At 42.0% G+C, this 20,632-nt stretch overlaps 1 protein-coding gene across 2 annotated transcripts; it reads right to left on the reverse strand.

Annotated features, from left to right (window-relative positions):
* Positions 1-479: 479 nt before the first annotated feature.
* On the reverse strand, positions 480-19,703 carry LOC139578294 (DCC-interacting protein 13-beta-like). 2 transcript variants are annotated; one of them, XM_071405699.1, is made up of 20 exons: positions 19,484-19,700; positions 14,967-15,065; positions 12,416-12,475; positions 11,939-12,010; positions 10,803-10,890; positions 10,635-10,676; positions 10,476-10,534; positions 7,615-7,761; positions 7,217-7,452; positions 6,198-6,386; positions 6,025-6,067; positions 5,760-5,816; positions 4,428-4,522; positions 4,129-4,284; positions 3,970-4,022; positions 3,681-3,855; positions 3,525-3,561; positions 3,062-3,217; positions 2,880-2,927; positions 480-2,673 (listed from the first exon to the last, which is right to left on the reverse strand). In XM_071405699.1, the coding sequence occupies exons 1-20, from the start codon at positions 19,535-19,537 to the stop codon at positions 2,542-2,544; spliced, it is 1,998 nt and encodes a 665-aa protein (XP_071261800.1). In that variant the 5' UTR covers positions 19,538-19,700; the 3' UTR covers positions 480-2,541. The 2 variants fall into 2 exon arrangements, with proteins under 2 accessions (XP_071261800.1, XP_071261801.1); XM_071405700.1 differs by lacking the exon at positions 11,939-12,010 and having other exon boundaries at positions 19,484-19,703.
* Positions 19,704-20,632: the final 929 nt, after the last annotated feature.

Genomic DNA, 20,632 nt, shown 5'->3' on the forward strand with positions numbered 1-20,632 from the left:
TACAATGTAAAAAATAGTGAAAATAAAGAAAAACCCTGCAATGAGGTGTGTCCAAACTTGACTGGTTCTGTATGTGTTTAGAAACTAATGATACCTTGAATATGTTTATTATGTACATGTGTACAAATCTCTATCCCTACACCCATTGCAATATGTGGTAGTAATGTATGTTTGTGGCTTGAAACTTGACAGGAAATATCCCCTATTAAGGATCGACATGAGTCTATCCACATTTAAAAAGTAAGTACAATGTACCTCAACAACCTGTTCGACAGCTTCAATGTGCCTCATCGTGCAGTATGATGTCCCCTGTCCACAATGCTGTACACTATCAAAGGTAATGATTACAACCTTACAACCCCCCTACACGCTGATGCCAAATGTAACGACACTACCCAAAGCTCCAGTGCCACTCCCCTACTTTCCACCCCATTTCTCAAACCCTGTGTATAAATAATAAAAAATACTCAAGGCAGTAAGAAAATGTCACTTATATTTTTATTAAAGATTGAATGTTAACGTTTCCTAAAGTGTAAAGCCTTATGGGAAGTCATATACAACCAAAGGTCATTTACAAAAGAGAAATTCCAGCAAAGGAGAACAATGCACTTGCCACTTTTAGTACATTTTCCAGATGGCTTGTATATATTTTCCCTGACAGTACATTTTACTTAGGAAGCAGAGGGAACACAAGGGAGTTGCAGCAACATGAAGGGAAGACACTAAGGAGGATTACAGAAGATGGATCCTCTCTAGGGGGAGAATCCTAACGTCCGTTTAAGTTAAATTTTCACTTAGTCTCCCATTGACATCAATGCATGACAAAGTCAAAATTTGATTTACATACAATTTAGGATTTGACCCTAAAATGACTCCTTCGTGGTTTAATGAGTAAACAATGCAGGAATGCAAAACCCACTTTGTCTATAGACAGCCATTTAAACAGAATGTCATAAAAGCCCTTGAGGGAAAAGGAGGGAGCTGAGTTACATTCTGACCACACGGCTCATGTCCCACCTTAAAGTTGGTTGCCCACCACCATATAAAGTCCAAAGAAGATGAAGAAGCCTGAAGGAGGAGAGATTACTAGAAACAGACTCGGTTTACCCTTTTATCTGTGGATTAATTGTCAGAGTAGAGGACCTTGTGCCTTTCAGGTAAAATAACCCAATGTTTATATCCCGGGACAAATTAACTAGCAACAAGCTATCTAGCTAAATTGCCATACATGTTTAATGCTTTTCAACCTGTCCCCAAGTTAATATAGTTGGTTCAGAGTTTGTTTTGATATTTCAACCTGCATGCCCTGATCGAGTCTGGTGTGGGTGGTCAAAATCAACATGCGCGCAAGTGGTCTGGTCGGCATGTTAGGCCTTACAATACGACCGACTAAGAAAAACACCTACACTCAGACAAAACTCTGTAAAAGCTGTTTTAAAGTTGCCAATCATCTCGGCATGCAAGCAAACACCTTGGTCAACACTGAATGACCTCGCGGTCCACACAAAGTCGAGCTTTGACCTATTGTCGTTATTATTCCACACTACAAAAACATCTTACATTCAGAAACAGCACATACATGACGTTTAGTATTGCAGGTTAATCAGGGCTAAGAGAACATACACGCAGGAATGCAATGCCCGATCAAAAGAAAATGCAATGCATCAGTGATTTCCCCTTTGCCATTAGTGTTTTGTTTCGATTTTCAGATTCTATGAAGCCAATAGAATTAAGGGCTAGATTCTATCAGATCTGCGCTAGCCGTCATCCGAATAGCAGTTGTTTTGACGGAGTCGGAGGTGGAACTGCGTTACAGCTGTCAAATCCACAAGCGGCTCCTTGCATTACCTTATCGCAGACACTGCCATGGAATGCAACGAAGTCACACCCAACTTTATATCTGACAAATCCCATGCAGCCGCGTTACAAGTTATCTAACATGCTATGTGGATGTCGGCCAACGTGGGTTAACACGCTATCCGATTGGCCTAAAACCCTTTCCTTTTCATTTTCCTTACTTTAGAATGCTGCATAACAACATCTGAAGTTAGTGCATTTTACTACAGACATCAAGCCTTTGGTTAAATAGAAACCTTGGAAGTACAATATTGTCCTATAGGAATGATAGTTGTATATTAAGTGCTGCTGAAAAGTAAGATGTCACGGCCATCCATCTCTACACAATACTTCTACTGCAGCACAGACACAATGGTACCACTAAACTCAAAGTTATGAAATGTAAGTGTATTAGTGTTGGAGGTCCCAGTTTAAACTGACAGGGTGGCTGAGGATATTCATTCCACCAGTGAAAAAGAGTGAAATAACGTAAATAGTAAACCTAAACATTGTCCCTTTGTATAAGTACCTGTACGTCACTCTTGTGGTCATAAGGGATACACCATATAGACCCAGGAGTTTTTCCTGGTCAAGTGGTCAACAGGTAGTACCAGATTAAAGTCAGGGGTAGCGCTCCAGAGAACACCGAAACCCCACGTGAGGAGGTGTTTGTTGGGGGAACCTCAGACCCTCCCCTGGGCCTGGCTAGGCCTCAGACTCCTCCTCATCCGGTGCTCCTCCGTTAGCCGTGTTGCCTGTCTCGCTGTCCAGCAGGAGGAACTTGCCCTCGTTGGTCAGAGGCATGTTCTTCAACAGCTGGACTAGAGCCTCTGGGTCCTACACACACACACACACACACACACACACACACACACACACACACACACACACACACACACACACACACACACACACACACACACACACACACACACACACACACACACACACACACACACACACACACACACACACACACACACACACACACATTAGTGGGTTAGATTGAGAATGAATAAATTGAGATTGATTTAAAAACATACCTTCTTTGCCTCCATAATATCCTTCCCCAAGCTTATCGTGTAACATATCTGTGAATGAAGATGACACAAATTACATTGTGAAACAGATGAACCCATGACAAGTAAAAGACAAGTAAATTCACTGACTGAAGGCTCTGTGCCATAGTGAGCCCAACACATGAATGTGTGTTAAGATGCCTTACCTTCTCCCCCTCTGTGTTGCTCTCAAAGACAAAAGCACTAAAGGAGGGCTCTCCCTCCTCGTCATCCTCGCTCCAGTCTCGCCCCTCCACCACAAAGCCCATCAGCCTGCCGTTCTCCTGGTGGGCCACAAACTGGGTCACCTCCTGTAGCTGGAACTGTGAGGGAGGAAGAGGAGAGAGAGCAGGACCAATAATGATTAATTCATACTGAAACCTTAGTGCTATCACCAAGAGTGAAGCACTAGTGAACAGACAACATTACACTGATAAATACAGTATACTGCTGCGTTTACACAGATAGCCCAATTCTGATATTTTTCCACTAATTGTTCTTTTGACCAATCACATCAGATCTTTTTCAGAGCCGATCTGATTGGTCAAAAGACCAGTTAGTGGAAAAAAGATCAGAATTGGGCTGCCTGTGTGAAAGCAGCCTACTAAGGTTACATTTTCAGGCTCTTACACCGATTCTTGTGACTTGTGTCTGGGGGTCAATCAACCTGTGGTAAAGATAACAAAAAAGAGAACACAATGAATCAACATAGTTGTCAGAAGCACAGTGGCAAGGTTAAACTCTGTAAGCACTTTCATGGGTCTGCTGTTTGACCGGTTACTGTACCTGAGACAGCTGCTCGTGACCATGAGATGGGACTCTGTGGTTCTGAAGATGTTGTGGATGGCTCGAGCCGCCAGCACCTGTCTCATGGCCTCATAGATCACTTCCTGGGTTTGTCCCGAACGCACCGCCATGGAGCCCAGGAACCGCACCGCAAACACCTGCTGCAGCAGGGAGTCTACACACACACACATGCAGACAGGCACACACATCAGGAGACAGAGAGGATCAGGGGATATGTAGTCCATAAAGAGTACAGTACTAATGAAAACTGGAATGGAGACACTCCTACTGTCGCTTTCAGGGGAGCAGTCATCGTCTGTTTCTCCGAAAGGGTTTGTACGCCTGTCAGCGAAGAAACACACACAATTAAACCCAGTTGAGCTATTATTGTACAAATCAGCGTACAAGAACTGGTTCTGACACGCCAGCCCTGTGGTGACGATCTTACCTCCCTCCGGCCCTGTTCTGGTCCTGGAACTCCGAGGCAGGCAACATGATGTCAAACTGGATGGGTGTCCCGGGAACTATCAGGTCCTCTGGCTCAGGAGCACTGGAGGTCTTCTGGGACGCACCGCTAGAGGACTGCATCCCACCTGGCTTAGCCCTGCAGAGAGAGGGAGGGAAATGAAGAGAGAGGAAGAGAAAAATAAGTGTGTGAGTGTACTATCAGAATTCCTGAAATAACACATGCATATATGTGTTATTTCAAAAAAAGCAAGGTGTTTCCTCTGCATGATTGAGGCTAACCTGTCTGGGTTGGGTGAGCCCTCTCCTCTCTTCTCAAAGCTGGTGATGGGAGTGACCGCCTGAATGGCTGTCTGGTTCAGTCTGATGGCCACTGCCTAAAGAGGGGAACAGGGTGCAGTTTCTGTCATTACACTGTAATAATAATAAAAGTCCTAACATTATGCTCTGTGACTAACACATGGTGCCACAAGAGGGCGTAGTTTGGTTGATTATACTGGGGAAATTATTTAGTTTGAGGCAGGTATAGAAGTAGTCTGGGATCAAACCAACCTTCTTCACTGTCATCAATAGAGTATTAAAAGACTTACATAATACATAACAGGCTATGTACACCAATTAGGCCTATGAAAAGTATCAATTGGAAGCAGTACTTGACCTTACACTAACCCATCAGTTGTTTGCATCTTGCCAGAGTTGCTTCCTGGTTTGTTTGGAATAAACAAATTACCCACGGGCACTAGGGAGCCATGAGGTCAGAGACGAAGTAACAGAACATACGATGCATTTGTTTATGTGTACAAATTAAGGCAAAGCATACTTCTGAACATGCAGAACCCGCTGGTGCACGCACACATATGCACCCACAAGCATGCATACACACACAGTATAGATAGAGCCTCTTAGTCTGTCTTGTTATGTGCATAGAGAATGGGTTTAAGTTCAACTGGGTGGAATCAGCAGCCTCTGATAATGGTGCCATCCAGATGTAGGATCTTCATTTGACCCAGTTTGCTACAACAGGAAAATAATCCTGACGCAACAGGACATGTGGATTATTATGTGGATTATAATTCATGTACATTTTTGTAGTGGTTGATACATTTTTCTTTAGGGCAAATCAAGTCTGACATTTCAAAGTGAAAATTGAACACCTTTTAAAAACTGAAATACATTATAAATTGGCATGTCCTGCTATGCAGTAAAATACAAAGTAACAAAAGAATGATCAAATTAAGATCTTTCATCTGTAAAACACCATATCCCAGTTTAGAGATATCCCATGGGAGCACAATCATCTCTAAAACAATCAGGAAATCTGCTAAAAACTAGACCAGACCAGAGCATAATCAGCCCCCTGCAAAGTCTCTAGGGCTATACTGGACTCTGGAAACATCCTGTCCTGTATCAGTCAATCACAGTGCCCTGCTGCTACTCATATAGAATGGGCTTGGTGTAAACATATATATATTTTTTAAACATGTCTGTCTTCGCCTTATCACACACACAACAAAATATTGATTTATTCATTGTGACTTCTTTCAAGTGCTATTACATACTACTGATTTACTACTTATCTCACTGTATTGATTAGAGAGAGTATATATAATGTACCTCAGGGTTGTCAGTCAGGTAGATCTGTCGGGAGATATTGTTCAAAGTGCAAATCCACTGGAGATGAGAAACGGAGGAAAGTATTAGACTCACATCCATTGCTCAACAAACATCAGACATTTCAAATAGCTCCTCTAATGCAGCTTGTGACAGGCAGGCAAGAAGAACTTTCATGAATGAAAACGTAACAATGGCTTTTAACACATGGATGAAAGAAACCTATGAAACAAACAGGTACAAAAGATTTGACTGGTATGATACATACTTCCTCATATTCCCTTTTGCTCTCTGCTTGTAGAATCATTGACCTGCAAAATCCCAATAACAAAATTAAAACATAACACTGTTTGTAGGCTCATAAGAAGTCTTCCTCACAAATCTGTGCGTGACCAGTGAGGGTCTTGGTGAGGATGAAGTGTGAATACTTAGCGTACATACGTTTTACCATTGGGGGAGGTGATCTGAAAACAGTAGCGTCTGTCCTCGCACTCTACGGCCATGACAGAGCTGTTATCCAGGTCTAGCACCATGCCCCCTGCCACTGCCCCTCGCGGCTGGCACATGAGGTTCCCTCCCTGGGTGAAGAAGTAAAGCCGGTCCCAGGCTGTGGTGACTAGGCCCGTCTTACTGTGGGGGAGCAGAAAAGGGTTGTATTCATTACTGCACACCATAGAAACAAATAGGTTAAACTTCTCCAACGTAAAACGAAAACAATAATTCAGGTAGTCCTTTCCCCCATTTGCTTCCATTTCGTTCCTAGTGAACACCACCCAGTTCACAGTGTTGGAGCAGCTGTCGTCTCCATGACTCAGCTACTAGAACTAAACATCTCAATCTGAAATCTAAAAGCAATCAGAAAGTGCTGACAGCTCAAATCGCAAAACTTTTTGTATGACTCAAATCTGTCCATAAAAAAAACGGAGAACTAATTATCTTTTGGCATAGCTGCGCTTGACAAGCATTTGAGACAGATGTGTCATTAAATAAAATGGCATTCTGCAGAACCTTTTATTTTGTGCTGCAGACATTTGTCAAAGACTGGCGATGTCTATGAGAAAAATACTGTATTTGACAGCTCTGACACTTTACTAAATCACAACGTTAGTTCTGCAATTCTACCTCAAGCCAAGTTTTTCTTCTTATATTTAGCTATAATCGTAGCTGACAGCCCACCTTGCCAGAGCTGACAAACAAATTGTATTCACTGAAGTACAAAGAGTGTAACTTTGAGACAACTTGTAATTGTAGTTTGACACATTCATTAATGTTTCCTTTGATACGGAATAAAAACAAGACCTGCAGACAATAGTGTCACAATCGTTCACAATTTAACACATCCAGCTATAGCCTGAAAACATCAAACAAGGACAAGACATTGAACACTGACACACCAAATTGAAAAAAAGAGCATTGAATGAAGGACTGAGTGAATTGAACTTAATCAAACAGAGCCTTACTTCCTGATGTTGAGGTAGCCTGCCTTCTGTATGAGCGTGCGGTTGACAGGGGCGGAGTCGCGGTCAGGCATGTAGACCGTGTCCTCCATGGAGAGCAGCTCTCTCTGGGTCATACGCATGGCCTCAGCCTCTGAGTCCAACTGAGCCTCGATATTTTGTGTCATGCTGGACACTGACCCCAGGAAGCTGTCCATTTTCTTTGAAACTAGATCTATGCCTTTCTTATAGAAGTTGATCTGAGAGGGACACAAAGAGAGAAGACATTCATTGCTTCTCCAGTTCTGACTTGCTATAGGACCACAGCAGTGTGTGGTGTCCTGGTTTATTGCGGTAGGAGTAAAGAGTGTGTTGATATTGGGTTAACGACTTGCAATGTGGATTTGGGTGTGTGTTGGTACCTGGGCCTGTGTGTAACCAAGCATGGGCTCCAGCATGGCCACTCTCTTGCGGTACTGCAGGGCGTTGAGGGCACAATAATACTGCATGGAGGCCTGGTGCTGCTTCCTCCTGGAGTAGGCCACCTCCCCTACCAATTCGGCTTTCACCTGCACCATAACACAGTAGTTAATCACACACACACACACACACACACACACACACACACACACACACACACACACACACACACACACACACACACACACACACACACACACACACACACACACACACACACACACACACACACACACACTCTTATCCGGTGCGACTTACAGGAGCGATTAGGGTTAAGTGCCTTGCTTAAGGGCACAGACAGATTGTGACCTTTCGGTTACTGGCCCAACACTCTTAACCTCTAGGCTACCTGTCCGCACACATATACCCAGCTAATCAGAGGGAGAGCTAAGTAGAGCAACATGATCTCTAAACTAATGTATGTCATGACCTCTCAACTATTATGAGGCAATGTTATCTATTGTACCAGTTTAACAGCTACTACCAGTGCATTGTTAACAGGTACTACCAGTGCATTGTTAACAGGTACTACCAGTGCATTGTTAACAGGTACTACCAGGGCGTTGTTAACAGGTACTACCAGTGCGTTGTTAACAGGTACTACCAGTGCATTGTTACCAGGTACTACCAGTGCATTGTTACCAGGTACTACCAGTGCATTGTTAACAGGTACTACCAGTGCATTGTTACCAGGTACTACCAGTGCATTGTTACCAGGTACTACCAGTGCATTGTTACCAGGTACTACCAGTGCATTGTTACCAGGTACTACCAGTGCATTGTTACCAGGTACTACCAGTGCATTGTTAACAGGTACTACCAGGGCATTGTTAACAGGTACTACCAGTGCATTGTTACCAGGTACTACCAGTGCATTGTTAACAGGTACTACCAGTGCATTGTTAACAGGTACTACCAGTGCATTGTTACCAGGTACTACCAGTGCATTGTTACCAGGTACTACCAGTGCATTGTTAACAGGTACTACCAGTGCATTGTTACCAGGTACTACCAGTGCATTGTTAACAGGTACTACCAGTGCATTGTTAACAGGTACTACCAGTGCATTGTTAACAGGTACTACCAGTGCATTGTTAACAGGTACTACCAGTGCATTGTTACCAGGTACTACCAGTGCATTGTTAACAGGTACTACCAGTGCATTGTTAACAGGTACTACCAGTGCATTGTTACCAGGTACTACCAGTGCATTGTTAACAGGTACTACCAGTGCATTGTTAACAGGTACTACCAGTGCATTGTTAACAGGTACTACCAGTGCATTGTTAACAGGTACTACCAGTGCATTGTTAACAGGTACTACCAGTGCATTGTTACCAGGTACTACCAGTGCATTGTTACCAGGTACTACCAGTGCATTGTTACCAGGTACTACCAGTGCATTGTTACCAGGTACTACCAGTGCATTGTTACCAGGTACTACCAGTGCATTGTTACCAGGTACTACCAGTGCATTGTTACCAGGTACTACCAGTGCATTGTTACCAGGTACTACCAGTGCATTGTTAACAGGTACTACCAGGGCATTGTTAACAGGTACTACCAGGGCATTGTTAACAGGTACTACCAGTGCATTGTTACCAGGTACTACCAGTGCATTGTTAACAGGTACTACCAGTGCATTGTTAACAGGTACTACCAGTGCATTGTTACCAGGTACTACCAGTGCATTGTTACCAGGTACTACCAGTGCATTGTTAACAGGTACTACCAGTGCATTGTTACCAGGTACTACCAGTGCATTGTTAACAGGTACTACCAGTGCATTGTTAACAGGTACTACCAGTGCATTGTTAACAGGTACTACCAGTGCATTGTTAACAGGTACTACCAGTGCATTGTTACCAGGTACTACCAGTGCATTGTTAACAGGTACTACCAGTGCATTGTTAACAGGTACTACCAGTGCATTGTTAACAGGTACTACCAGTGCATTGTTACCAGGTACTACCAGTGCATTGTTACCAGGTACTACCAGTGCATTGTTACCAGGTACTACCAGTGCATTGTTACCAGGTACTACCAGTGCGTTGTTAACAGGTACTACCAGTGCATTGTTAACAGGTACTACCAGTGCATTGTTAACAGGTACTACCAGTGCATTGTTAACAGGTACTACCAGTGCATTGTTAACAGGTACTACCAGTGCATTGTTACCAGGTACTACCAGTGCATTGTTAACAGCTACTACCAGTGCATTGTTAACAGGTACTACCAGTGCATTGTTAACAGGTACTACCAGTGCGTTGTTAACAGGTACTACCAGTGCATTGTTAACAGGTACTACCAGTGCATTGTTACCAGGTACTACCAGTGCATTGTTACCAGGTACTACCAGTGCATTGTTAACAGGTACTACCAGTGCATTGTTAACAGGTACTACCAGTGCATTGTTACCAGCTACTACCAGTGCATTGTTAACAGGTACTACCAGTGCATTGTTAACAGGTACTACCAGTGCATTGTTAACAGGTACTACCAGTGCATTGTTAACAGGTACTACCAGTGCATTGTTAACAGGTACTACCAGTGCATTGTTAACAGGTACTACCAGTGCATTGTTACCAGGTACTACCAGTGCATTGTTAACAGGTACTACCAGTGCATTGTTAACAGGTAATACCAGTGCATTGTTAACAGGTACTACCAGTGCATTGTTACCAGGTACTACCAGTGCATTGTTAACAGCTACTACCAGTGCATTGTTAACAGGTACTACCAGTGCGTTGTTGTACTGTTAGAGATTTGGCTAGTATAGGTCTCATACAGTCCCCATCACTACCTTCTCATTCTCCTTCTTCTTGGGCAGTCTGCTGTACTTGACCATGGCAGCCTCATGCTCTGTGAGGGGAAAGGAGTGGACATGAGCTGAGACGGTCAGCTACTGTATAATACCAACTCCAAAACAAAATCATATCAAATTTGAGAAACCCATACATACCATCAGAGGCGATGCCAAATATTTCTCTCAATGTGCTTATCTCTGAGAAGTCAAATACAGATTCAGTGTCAAAAACCATGACAAATCACAAAACCAGAATCAATCACATACAGATTATATTCAAAATGAGTGAAAGCAACAGGCTGATGAGCAAGTGTTTGTGTCTACCTGTAAGGTCCTTCTCTCTGAACTGGATCATGGGAAAGATCATCCTGTCAGCCATCTGAGTGGCCAGCTCTGAGTGTAGTGTATTCAGCTGGGGAGAAGAGAGAACTAAATTACCCGGAGGCACCCTGAAAACAGCAGGGGTTGATTGATTGTGTTTCAAAAGGAAGTTGAAAAGCAGTTAATTCAAATTACTGATCATCACACAGACAAATCCTATTGTGTAATTGAGAACCAGTCAAAACACATGTTCTTGGTCTGAAGATGAATCTCATCCTGTAATTTCTTACCAATATAAAGCATATACCCTATGGAGCTATCCTCGACTTGGACTGGTTCATTTCACTATCAAGTCATATTCAAAGAAGCCAAATTCAGATAAGTGCTAAACCATCTACCAAGTAAACACACAGTGGTGTACAACACCTGCAGTAGTGTGAACCTAAGGTCAGAGCAGGATTAGGTGTAATCTGCAGGAAGATGGATGCATTCTTTAGGCCTGTGTAGTTAGGCCAGAAGGGCAAACAATGACTGCTCTAATGCCTCTCCAGCACAGGCTAGCCAGCCAGGCCCACAGACCCCCTATGGCTCAATCCATCTGTCTAAAGTAACAGTTTTTACATTTCAGTAGACACTCTTATCCAGAGCGATTTACAGGAGCAATTAGGGTTAAGTGCCTTGCGCAAGGGCACATTGACATTTTTTTCACATAGTCGGCTGGGGGATTCGACCTTTCAGTTACTGGCCCAAAGCGCTTAACCACTAGACTACACCTCCACCTCCAGGAAAGCCAGAGTGATTCTCTACCTGGCTGTACCGCAACTGGTCTCTCTACCTCATCCTGGAGGCCATAGCCTCTACAGAGAGCTGGTGAATGCTCTAATGTTGAAACGGGTCAGTTGTAATGACGAGGGAAAGCCTATAATTCAACTTCCAATGCATACAATTGTGACAGGGTATATTTGGGGAATATTTTATCCACCTCCATATATTCCATGACTGTTGCACACATCCACACACTGTCGTTGACACTCACTCTTCTCAGACCAGAAACTCCTATATGCACACAAACCCTCCCTGTGTAAACAGCATGCTCACAAACCCAGTAACACAAACATGCACAGATGCACTAGCCTCACCTCCCCCACAGTTTTTGCAAATTGCTGCAGTGTGCTGATCACCTCCTCGTCACCTTTACCAAGGGCAAAATTCTGAAGAAAACAATACGTGACTTAAAAATGTCATAAAACACTGAATTTAGCACATTCCAAATCAACATTGAGGCTATGATGTTAGAAATACTAAATTCCCATCAAATTGCTGGCATGCTGCTCTCTCCTGTAAAGGAACAATATGCTAACAAATCCAATGGTAGAAGTCTTATTTAGTTATTAGATCCCCATTAGCTGTTGCTATTGCAGCAGCTACTCTACCTGGGGTCCACACAAAATGTAAAAAAATGACATAATACAGAATATTAATGGACAAGAGCTCAAGGACAGAACTACATACATTTAAAGTCTTATGCTTTCTGAAATAATGCTAGGTAACAGGTATATCGCAATACACTGCAGTTAAGTACATGAGCGTTGTCCAATATTCTCAATGAGACATACTTGCTTCTCATACTCCAGTAGCTGTCTGGACAGCTGTTCTGTAGCCAATCCCATCTCACTCTGAAGAACACAGGAAGTGATGTCATTAGCAGTTTATCCTCTGGATGACCCGTCTTACAGGAAACTAACTCTCAGAAACTGCACACATCATGCAAACTAAGCTATTGTATCCTCACATAAAGAATCAATGACTTCAAATTGGATTGGACTAGGCTTGGGCGGTATACCATATAAACCGTATACTGGGGAACTTGGAAATAGCCACGGGATGGTTTTTCCAATACTGTCAATACCGTAGAAACCATTTATTTGAAGTTTTTCAATAAATTGTCATATTTGTAGGTATTTTTGAAGTAAATACCTGCAGTCAACTTGTGCAATGTGTTAGGAGATACAGCAGATCACAATGTCACTGGTGACATTATAAAGCTTACTTTTTTCCTCAGCACAGTTGAGCCAGTCACACCTTTGTTTGTAAATAGCACAATAGGAGAAAGAGGGAGCGGGTGAGTTCAGCTGTGTATTGACAGGGGTCGTGTTTTATTGGATGTCAGTGTTTTTTTTCTTCAATAGAGTGATCAGGGATGTGCACATATAGTTTTCCTTCAAAGAAAATACATTAGTGCAACACATTTGACCGAAAAATATTTTTCATCAGGTGACAACGCTATTTGGCCGGCAGCCACACAAGTAAATGCGCTTCCAATGAAAAAGCAAGGTATTTTTTTGGCAAAAACGATGCATGGCCGTCATATTTCTAATGTTTAGGCCCATCATAGAAATAATGTAGTAACCTACATTTCCTAATGTTTTGCCTAAAGTTAATCTTGCATTTTAACTGAGAAAAATAGGCTGGCTACACCAAGAAAAGTACTGGAGAAAAGAAGCTACACATCAGTGGGAGCGCTGTCTGTTGATATACTACACATCAGTGGGAGCGCTGTCTGTTGATATACTACACATCAGTTGGAGCGCTGTCTGTTGATATACTACACATCAGTGGGAGCGCTGTCTGTTGATATACTACACATCAGTTGGAACGCTGTCTGTTGATATACTACACATCAGTTGGAGCGCTGTCTGTTGATATACTACACATCAGTTGGAACGATGTCTGTTGATATACTACACATCAGTGGGAACGATGTCTGTTGATATACTACACATCAGTTGGAGCGCTGTCTGTTGATATACTACACATCAGTTGGAACGATGTCTGTTGATATACTACACATCAGTGGGAACGATGTCTGTTGATAAACTACACATCAGTGGGAACGCTGTCTGTTGATATACTACACATCAGTTGGAGCGCTGTCTGTTGATATACTACACATCAGTTGGAGCGCTGTCTGTTGATATACTACACATCAGTTGGAGCGCTGTCTGTTGATATACTACACATCAGTTGGAGCGCTGTCTGTTGATATACTACACATCAGTTGGAACGCTGTCTGTTGATATACTACACATCAGTTGGAACGCTGTCTGTTGATATACTACACATCAGTGGGAACGCTGTCTGTTGATATACTACACATCAGTTGGAGCGCTGTCTGTTGATATACTACACATCAGTTGGAGCGCTGTCTGTTGATATACTACACATCAGTTGGAACGCTGTCTGTTGATATACTACACATCAGTTGGAACGCTGTCTGTTGATATACTACACATCAGTGGGAACGCTGTCTGTTGATATAATGCCCGTTCGTGAATTCTCATTCCAGTTAAGAACTGCAACTGAAGCACAAAATGGGTCTGATGCCGAGCAGAAATTACCATAAGAAGCCTTTTAGATATGAGTTTACAAAATGCAGGAAGATATTTATTATGCGTTGTATTATTTTTTTCTGCGTGAAAAACTCAGAATGATGCGTTAACATGACCCCTACTTTAACTTGCTATCTAGTAAGTGGCTGAAATAATAAGGTGAGGGGCATCATATCGTGTTAGCTTTCTTCCGTGTTTGAGAAGTCAAAGCCCTTTGGATGAGTTCTGTACAGCTGCCACTGCTATCTTGAATTCCTTGTTTTTTTCTGCTCTCTGTTCTCACCTGTCTTCTCCTCCCCCATCTTCCCTGAGCAGAGCAGGCAGGCCCGTTGCCCTAGCGACTCCAGACTCCACACAGACACAGTGTGAACACACGCTGCTCCAGAGCCAGTACTGAATGAGTCAAAACTTTGTTCATTTGCACAATGTCTCTCGTTCACATTCGCTTGAAAATGTACAAACTCACCAAACATGACATTCGGTAGCTCCTACAAATATATGTATAACTTTATGAGCTGGATTGCCCATCTTTGCAATTTGTTTATTTTCATTTGGGATCGTTAGCATAAATTAGTGAGCAGCCTCCATGGAAATGATCTATTGTGCTAATTTTGTTATCATTCTGGTAATAGACGCCCAACGCACTATTTTGGCTCCCCCTTGTGTACTAAGCCTGTAATACCGTAAATTCCAGCGTGAGAGAAGGATGGTATGACAATATGAAAATCTGGATACCGCCCAACCCTAGATTGCATGTGTGTGCCTATGTGCGTGTTACCTGGGCTCCATACACCCTCTGCATGGACTGAAGCAGCTGGTTGGTGTAGTCTGTGAGCGTCCCTGCATCCTCCTCAAACACACTGAGCAAGGAGCGAGTCTGTAGAGAAGAGAAGGACACACAGAAACCTATGACAAGTGGCAGACAGATAGGCAGGCAATGTGGCAATGGAATAAACAGACAGGCAGGCAGAAGGGAGGCAGCCAGCCAGACACTAGACAGATTGAAAAATGCTGACATAGACCAAATGAGGGATAAGCTTTTAAGACATTCAGCCTGTAATTGTCTGGAGACCGGCACAGTGTGGTAAGCTGGTATGGGTGCGGCAAAGAGGCACACACCTTTATTTAATGATTTATACTGCTGAAGTCAGAAATGTACATACACTTATGTTGGAGTCATTAAAACTTGTTGTTTTCAACCACTCCACAAATATCTTGCTAACAAACTATAGTTTTGGCTAGTCGGTTAGGACATCTACTTTATGAATGACACAAATCATTTTTCCAACAATTGTTTACAGACAGATTATTTCACTTAGAATTCACTGTATTACAATTCCAGTGGGTAAGAAGTTTACATACACGAAGTTGACTGTGCCTTTAAACAGCTTGGAAAATTCCAGAAAATTATGTCATGGCTTTAGAAGCTTCTGATAGGCTAATTGACATCATTTGAGTCAATTGGAGGTGTACCTGTGGATGTACTTCAAGGCCTACCTTCAAACTCAGTGCCTCTTTGCTTGACATCATGGGAAATCAAAAGAAATCAGCCAAGACCTCAGAAAATAATTGGAGACCTCCACAAGGTTGGTTCATCCCTGGGGGCAATTTCCAAACGCCTGAAGGTACCACGTTCATCTATACAAACAATAGTACGCAAGTATAAACACCATGGGACTACGCAGCCGTCATACCGCTCAGGAAGGAGACGTGTTCTGTCTCCTAGAGATGAATGTACTTCGGTGCGAAAAGTGCAAATCAATCCCAGAACAACAGCAAAGGACATTGTGAAGATGCTGGAGGAAACAGGTACAAAAGTATCTATATCCACAGTAAAATGAGTCCTGTATCGACATAACCTGAAAGGCCGTTCAGCAAGGAAGAAGCCACTGCTCCAAAACCGCCATAAAAAAGCCAGACTAAGGTTTGCAACTGCACATGGGGACAAAGATCACACTTTTTGGAGAATTGTCTTCTGGTCTGATGAAACAAAAATAGAACTGATTGGCCATAATGACCATCATTATGTTTGGAGGAAAAAGGGGAGGCTTGCAAGCCGGAGAACACCATACCAACCGTGAAGCACATGGGTGGCAGCATCATGTTGTGGGGGTGCCTTGCTGCAGGAGGGACTGGTGCACTTCACAAAATAGATGGCATCATGAGGCAGGAAAATGATGTGAAAGTATTGAAGCAACATTTCAAGACATTAGTCAGGAAGTTAAAGCTTGGTCGCAAATGGGTCTTCCAAATGGACAATGACCCCAAGCATACTTCCAAAGTTGTGGCAAAATGGCTTAAGGATAACAAAGTCAAGGTATTGGAGTGGCCATCACAAAGCCCTGACCTCAATCGTACAGAAAATTTGTGGGCAGAACTGAAAAGGCGTGTGCGAGCAAAGAGGCCTACAAACCTGACTCCGTTTCACCAGCTCTGTCAGGAGGAATGGGCCAAAATGCACCCAACTTATTGTGGAAGGCTACCCGAAACATTTGACCCAAGTCAAACAATTTAAAGGCAATGCTACCAAATACTAATTTAGTGTATGTAAACTTCTGACCCACTGGGAATGTGATGGAATAAATCAAATCTGAAATAAATCATTCTCTCTAATATTATTCTGACATTTCACATTCTTAAAATAAAGTGGAGATCCTAACTGACCTAAATCAGGGAATTTTTACTAGGATTAAATGTCAGGAATTGTGAAAAACTGAGTTTAAATGTATTTGGCTCAGGTGTATGTAAACTTCCGACTTCAACTGTATTTACACACCATTTGTAGGCCTAGCCCCTTTATTCATAAATATGCTGATTTGAAATGTGAGGGACTAGAAAGTCACTCACTCAAATTGATTCCATGATTTGAATAGGAAGAACTATTCTGAAATATGCAGAGCAAGACACAAGCCACAGGCATACAGTACCAGTCAAAAGTTTGGACACCTACTTTTTCTTTATTTGTATTATTTTCTACATTGTAGAATAATAGTGAAGACATCAAAACTATGAAATAACACATATGGAATCATTTAGTAACCAAAAAAGTGTTAACCAAATCTAAATATATTTTATATTTCAGATTCTTCAAAGTAGCCACCCTTTGCCTTGATGACAGCTTTGCACTCTCTTGGCATTCTCTCAACCAGCTTTATGAGGTAGTCACCTGGAATGCATTTCAATTAACAGGTGTGCCTTGATAAAACATTAATTTGTGGAATTTCTTTCCTTAATGCGTTTGAGCCAATCAGTTGTGTTGTGACAAGGTTTTTATTTAACCTTTATTTAAGGTAGGGGTGGTATACAGAAGTTAGCCCTATTTGGTAAAAGACCAAGTCCATATTATGGCAAGAACAGCTAAAATAAGCAAAGAAAACCAACAGTCCATCATTACTCTAAGACATGAAGGTCAGTCAATCCGGAAAATGTCAAGAACTTTGAAAGTATCTTCAAGTACAGTCTCAAAAACCATCAAGCGCTATGATGAAACTGTCTCATGTGGACCGCCACAGGAAAGGAAGACCCAGACTTACCTCTGCTTCAGAGGATAAGTTCATTAGAGTTAACTGCACCTCAGATTGCAGGCCAAATAAATACTTCAGAGTTCAAGTAACAGACCCATCTCAACATCAACTGTTCAGAGGAGGTTGCGTGAATCAGTCCTTCAAAATCAAATTTCTGCAAAGAAACCACTACTAAAGGACACCAATAATAAGAAGAGACTTGCTTGGGCCAAAAAACATGAGCAATGGACATTGCAATGGACAATTCAAGGCACGCTTAACCAGCATGGCTTCCACAGCATTCTGCAGCGATACGCCATCCCATCTGGTTTGTTCTTAGTGGGACTATAATTTTTTTTCAACAGGACAATGACCCAACACATCTCCATCAAGAAGGAGAGTGATGAAGTGCTGCATCAGATGACTTGGCCTCCACAATCACCAGACCTCAACCCAATTGTTTGGGATGAGATAGTTTGGGATGAGTTGGACCGCAGAGTGAAGGAAAAGTTGCCAACAAGTGTTAAACATATGTGGGAACTCCTTCAAGACTGTTGGAAAAACATTCCAGGTGAAGATGGTTGAGAGAATGCCAAGAGTGTCATCAAAGCAAAGAGTGGCTACCTTGAAAAATCTCAAATATAAAATATATTTTGACTTGCTTTACTATTTTTGGGTTACTACACGATTCCATGTGTTATGTCATAGTTTCGATGTCTTCACTATTATTCTACAATGCAGAAAATAGTACAAATAAAGAAAAACCTTTGAATGAGTAGGCATGTCCAAACTTTTGACTGGTACTGTATGTTGAACTTAAACTCAAAGGACCCAGTCGTAAACTACATACATATTTAAGATACAACATCATTTAAGTGCATGTAATATGCTTGATTTTTTGACACAGCCTATTATAGCATAAGTGCCAGTGAAGCCTGGCCTAAAGAAATGTAGCCTAAATTTGGTTGTATCTGCAAGAGGAAAATATCAATTAGACTATTTGCCTAACTGTTATTAAGTAGTATTAGAATACGTGTAATTAAGACAGTGTTATAAAGTTTGATTAAGAGTTTGATTAATAACAGTCAGCTACAAATATTAACTGAATTAAATTCCCACACCACCAAACCGAAGAGGTTTGGACAATTAGGTTAAGTCAATGCCTAAAATCCTAACTGAAATATATTTCAGATTGCAGTCCCATAGCTGGGAAGTTTAGGCTATTAACCAATTCCAATGGATTCCCATACTCAGAAACCCCTACAACAGCCCGTAAAATAGGCCGAGGCCCCAACTCGGGGCTTTTAAAAAACAACATATATGAACACTTCCGTCAAACAAATCATCCATGTAATTCGCAAAACATAATGGTCTACACTACAGAAGACTGTGACTGTCACAATAAACAACCAGTCGTTGTTCTGATGCACACTGTTTTATCAACAGCCAACTACAGGCCGGGCGATGCGCAACTCATCACGTCACTGCTCACACTAGAAAGGGAAAGGCATTCTCGAATCTCGAGCAATATGCACATTTTAGGCGACATTTGTTTCTGATAGGAATTAGGTACGACTTGTGACACATTGTATCGGATACATAGCCAATGCGCGAGTGTGCAACTGCGGAATAGTGTACATTTCCAAAACAATGAGTCGAGTCAATTCAAAGCTGTCATCGTCGAGTTGAGTAAATAGCCTACAACAGTGGAGCTGGTTTAGCCAATTTCACATCTCCTACAAGACCTTTCCTCTCAATAACGGCACATAACATAAACATAGTATTGACCCACCTGAGGACTGTCCTGCAAAGCCTCTTCTAAAAGCAACGTATGGACGGCTGGCATCTTGTTCACAGCGAAGAGAACGGACTTGAATTATTTAGCGCGTGGACTCTCTTTCCCAGAGAGCTTTGTCTGCGGATGTGGGTGACACGTGTCATTTGCAGGCGGTCCTTGGCCAGCCAGTCTTAGAGCAGCCAGTGAGCAGTCGTGCAAGCAATCTGCCCTGACCACTAACACAATTTAGAATCAGACACGCTTACTTAAGGCCACCCGCAAATCAAGTTACAAGAATATCCTTGTCCTGAAAACGAGCTGTCTTTGAATGTTGAACTCCTGTTGTATTAGCTGTTCTAGGCTTTCTCTGTAGCCTGTAGGCTCATTGCCAATGGGATGAGAAACAAGACAACAGTGTCCCCCCCTGGATGCATGGGTAATTACATTTACTGTAATCTATTAGTGCCAATCAAATCATAAAAAGTGCCTGAATATGACCTCATTTGGAGGGACTATTCAGTTTGAAGGGAACATTAGGGGATTCAGTTGTATGCAATTATATCCCAACACTTCCGTTGAACTCTGTTCAGTGGCTTATGAAATTAGCCCCAAAAACTACAAAAAAGAACATTGAGCGATGAGTCATTCAAAAACACGTTGAGATGAAAAGAGGTCATGGCTCCTGAAATTGCAAACCTGTAAAGTAATCTAGCTCTGTAATCATCATTGTAGTCTATTTATAATATTTCACAAAGGTGAGGATTGAGACGAGCTGTTCAAATCAAGTCAAATCAAATTGTATTTGTGACATTTGCCGAATAAAACAGGTGTAGACCTTACATTGAAATGCTTACTTACAAGCCCTTAACCAACAATGCAGTTTTAAGAAAAACAAGTGTTAAGAAAGTATTTACTAACATAAACTGAAGTAAAAAATGAATAAATAAAAAATGTAAATAAAAAATAAGAAAATAGAAAAATAACAAATAATTAAAGAGCAACAATATAAAACAGTAGCGAGGCTACAGAGTCAATGTCCAGGGGCACAGGTTAGTCGAGGTAATTGAGGTTAATATGTACATGTAGGTAAAGGCAAAGTAACTATGCACAGATAATAAACAGAGCAGCGTAAAAATGGGGTGGGGGGGGTCAATGCAAATAGTC

The sequence above is a fragment of the Salvelinus alpinus genome, chromosome 6 (assembly GCF_045679555.1).
Source record: "Salvelinus alpinus chromosome 6, SLU_Salpinus.1, whole genome shotgun sequence".
Taxonomy (NCBI): Eukaryota; Metazoa; Chordata; class Actinopteri; order Salmoniformes; family Salmonidae; genus Salvelinus; species Salvelinus alpinus.

What these genes read in the sequence shown, in the direction of transcription:
- LOC139578294 (XM_071405699.1), bottom strand. Translation starts at nt 19,537, where the DNA reads ATGCCAGCCGTCCATACGTTGCTTTTAGAAGAGGCTTTGCAGGACAGT. An exon ending in TTGCAAAAACTGTGGGGGAG is followed by an intron (nt 10,891 to 11,938) that starts GTGAGGCTAGTG and finishes TCTTCTCCCCAG; the next exon opens with CTGAATACACTACACTCAGA. An exon ending in CTGCTCCCCTGAAAGCGACA is followed by an intron (nt 3,856 to 3,969) that starts GTAGGAGTGTCT and finishes GTGTGTGTGTAG; the next exon opens with ACTCCCTGCTGCAGCAGGTG.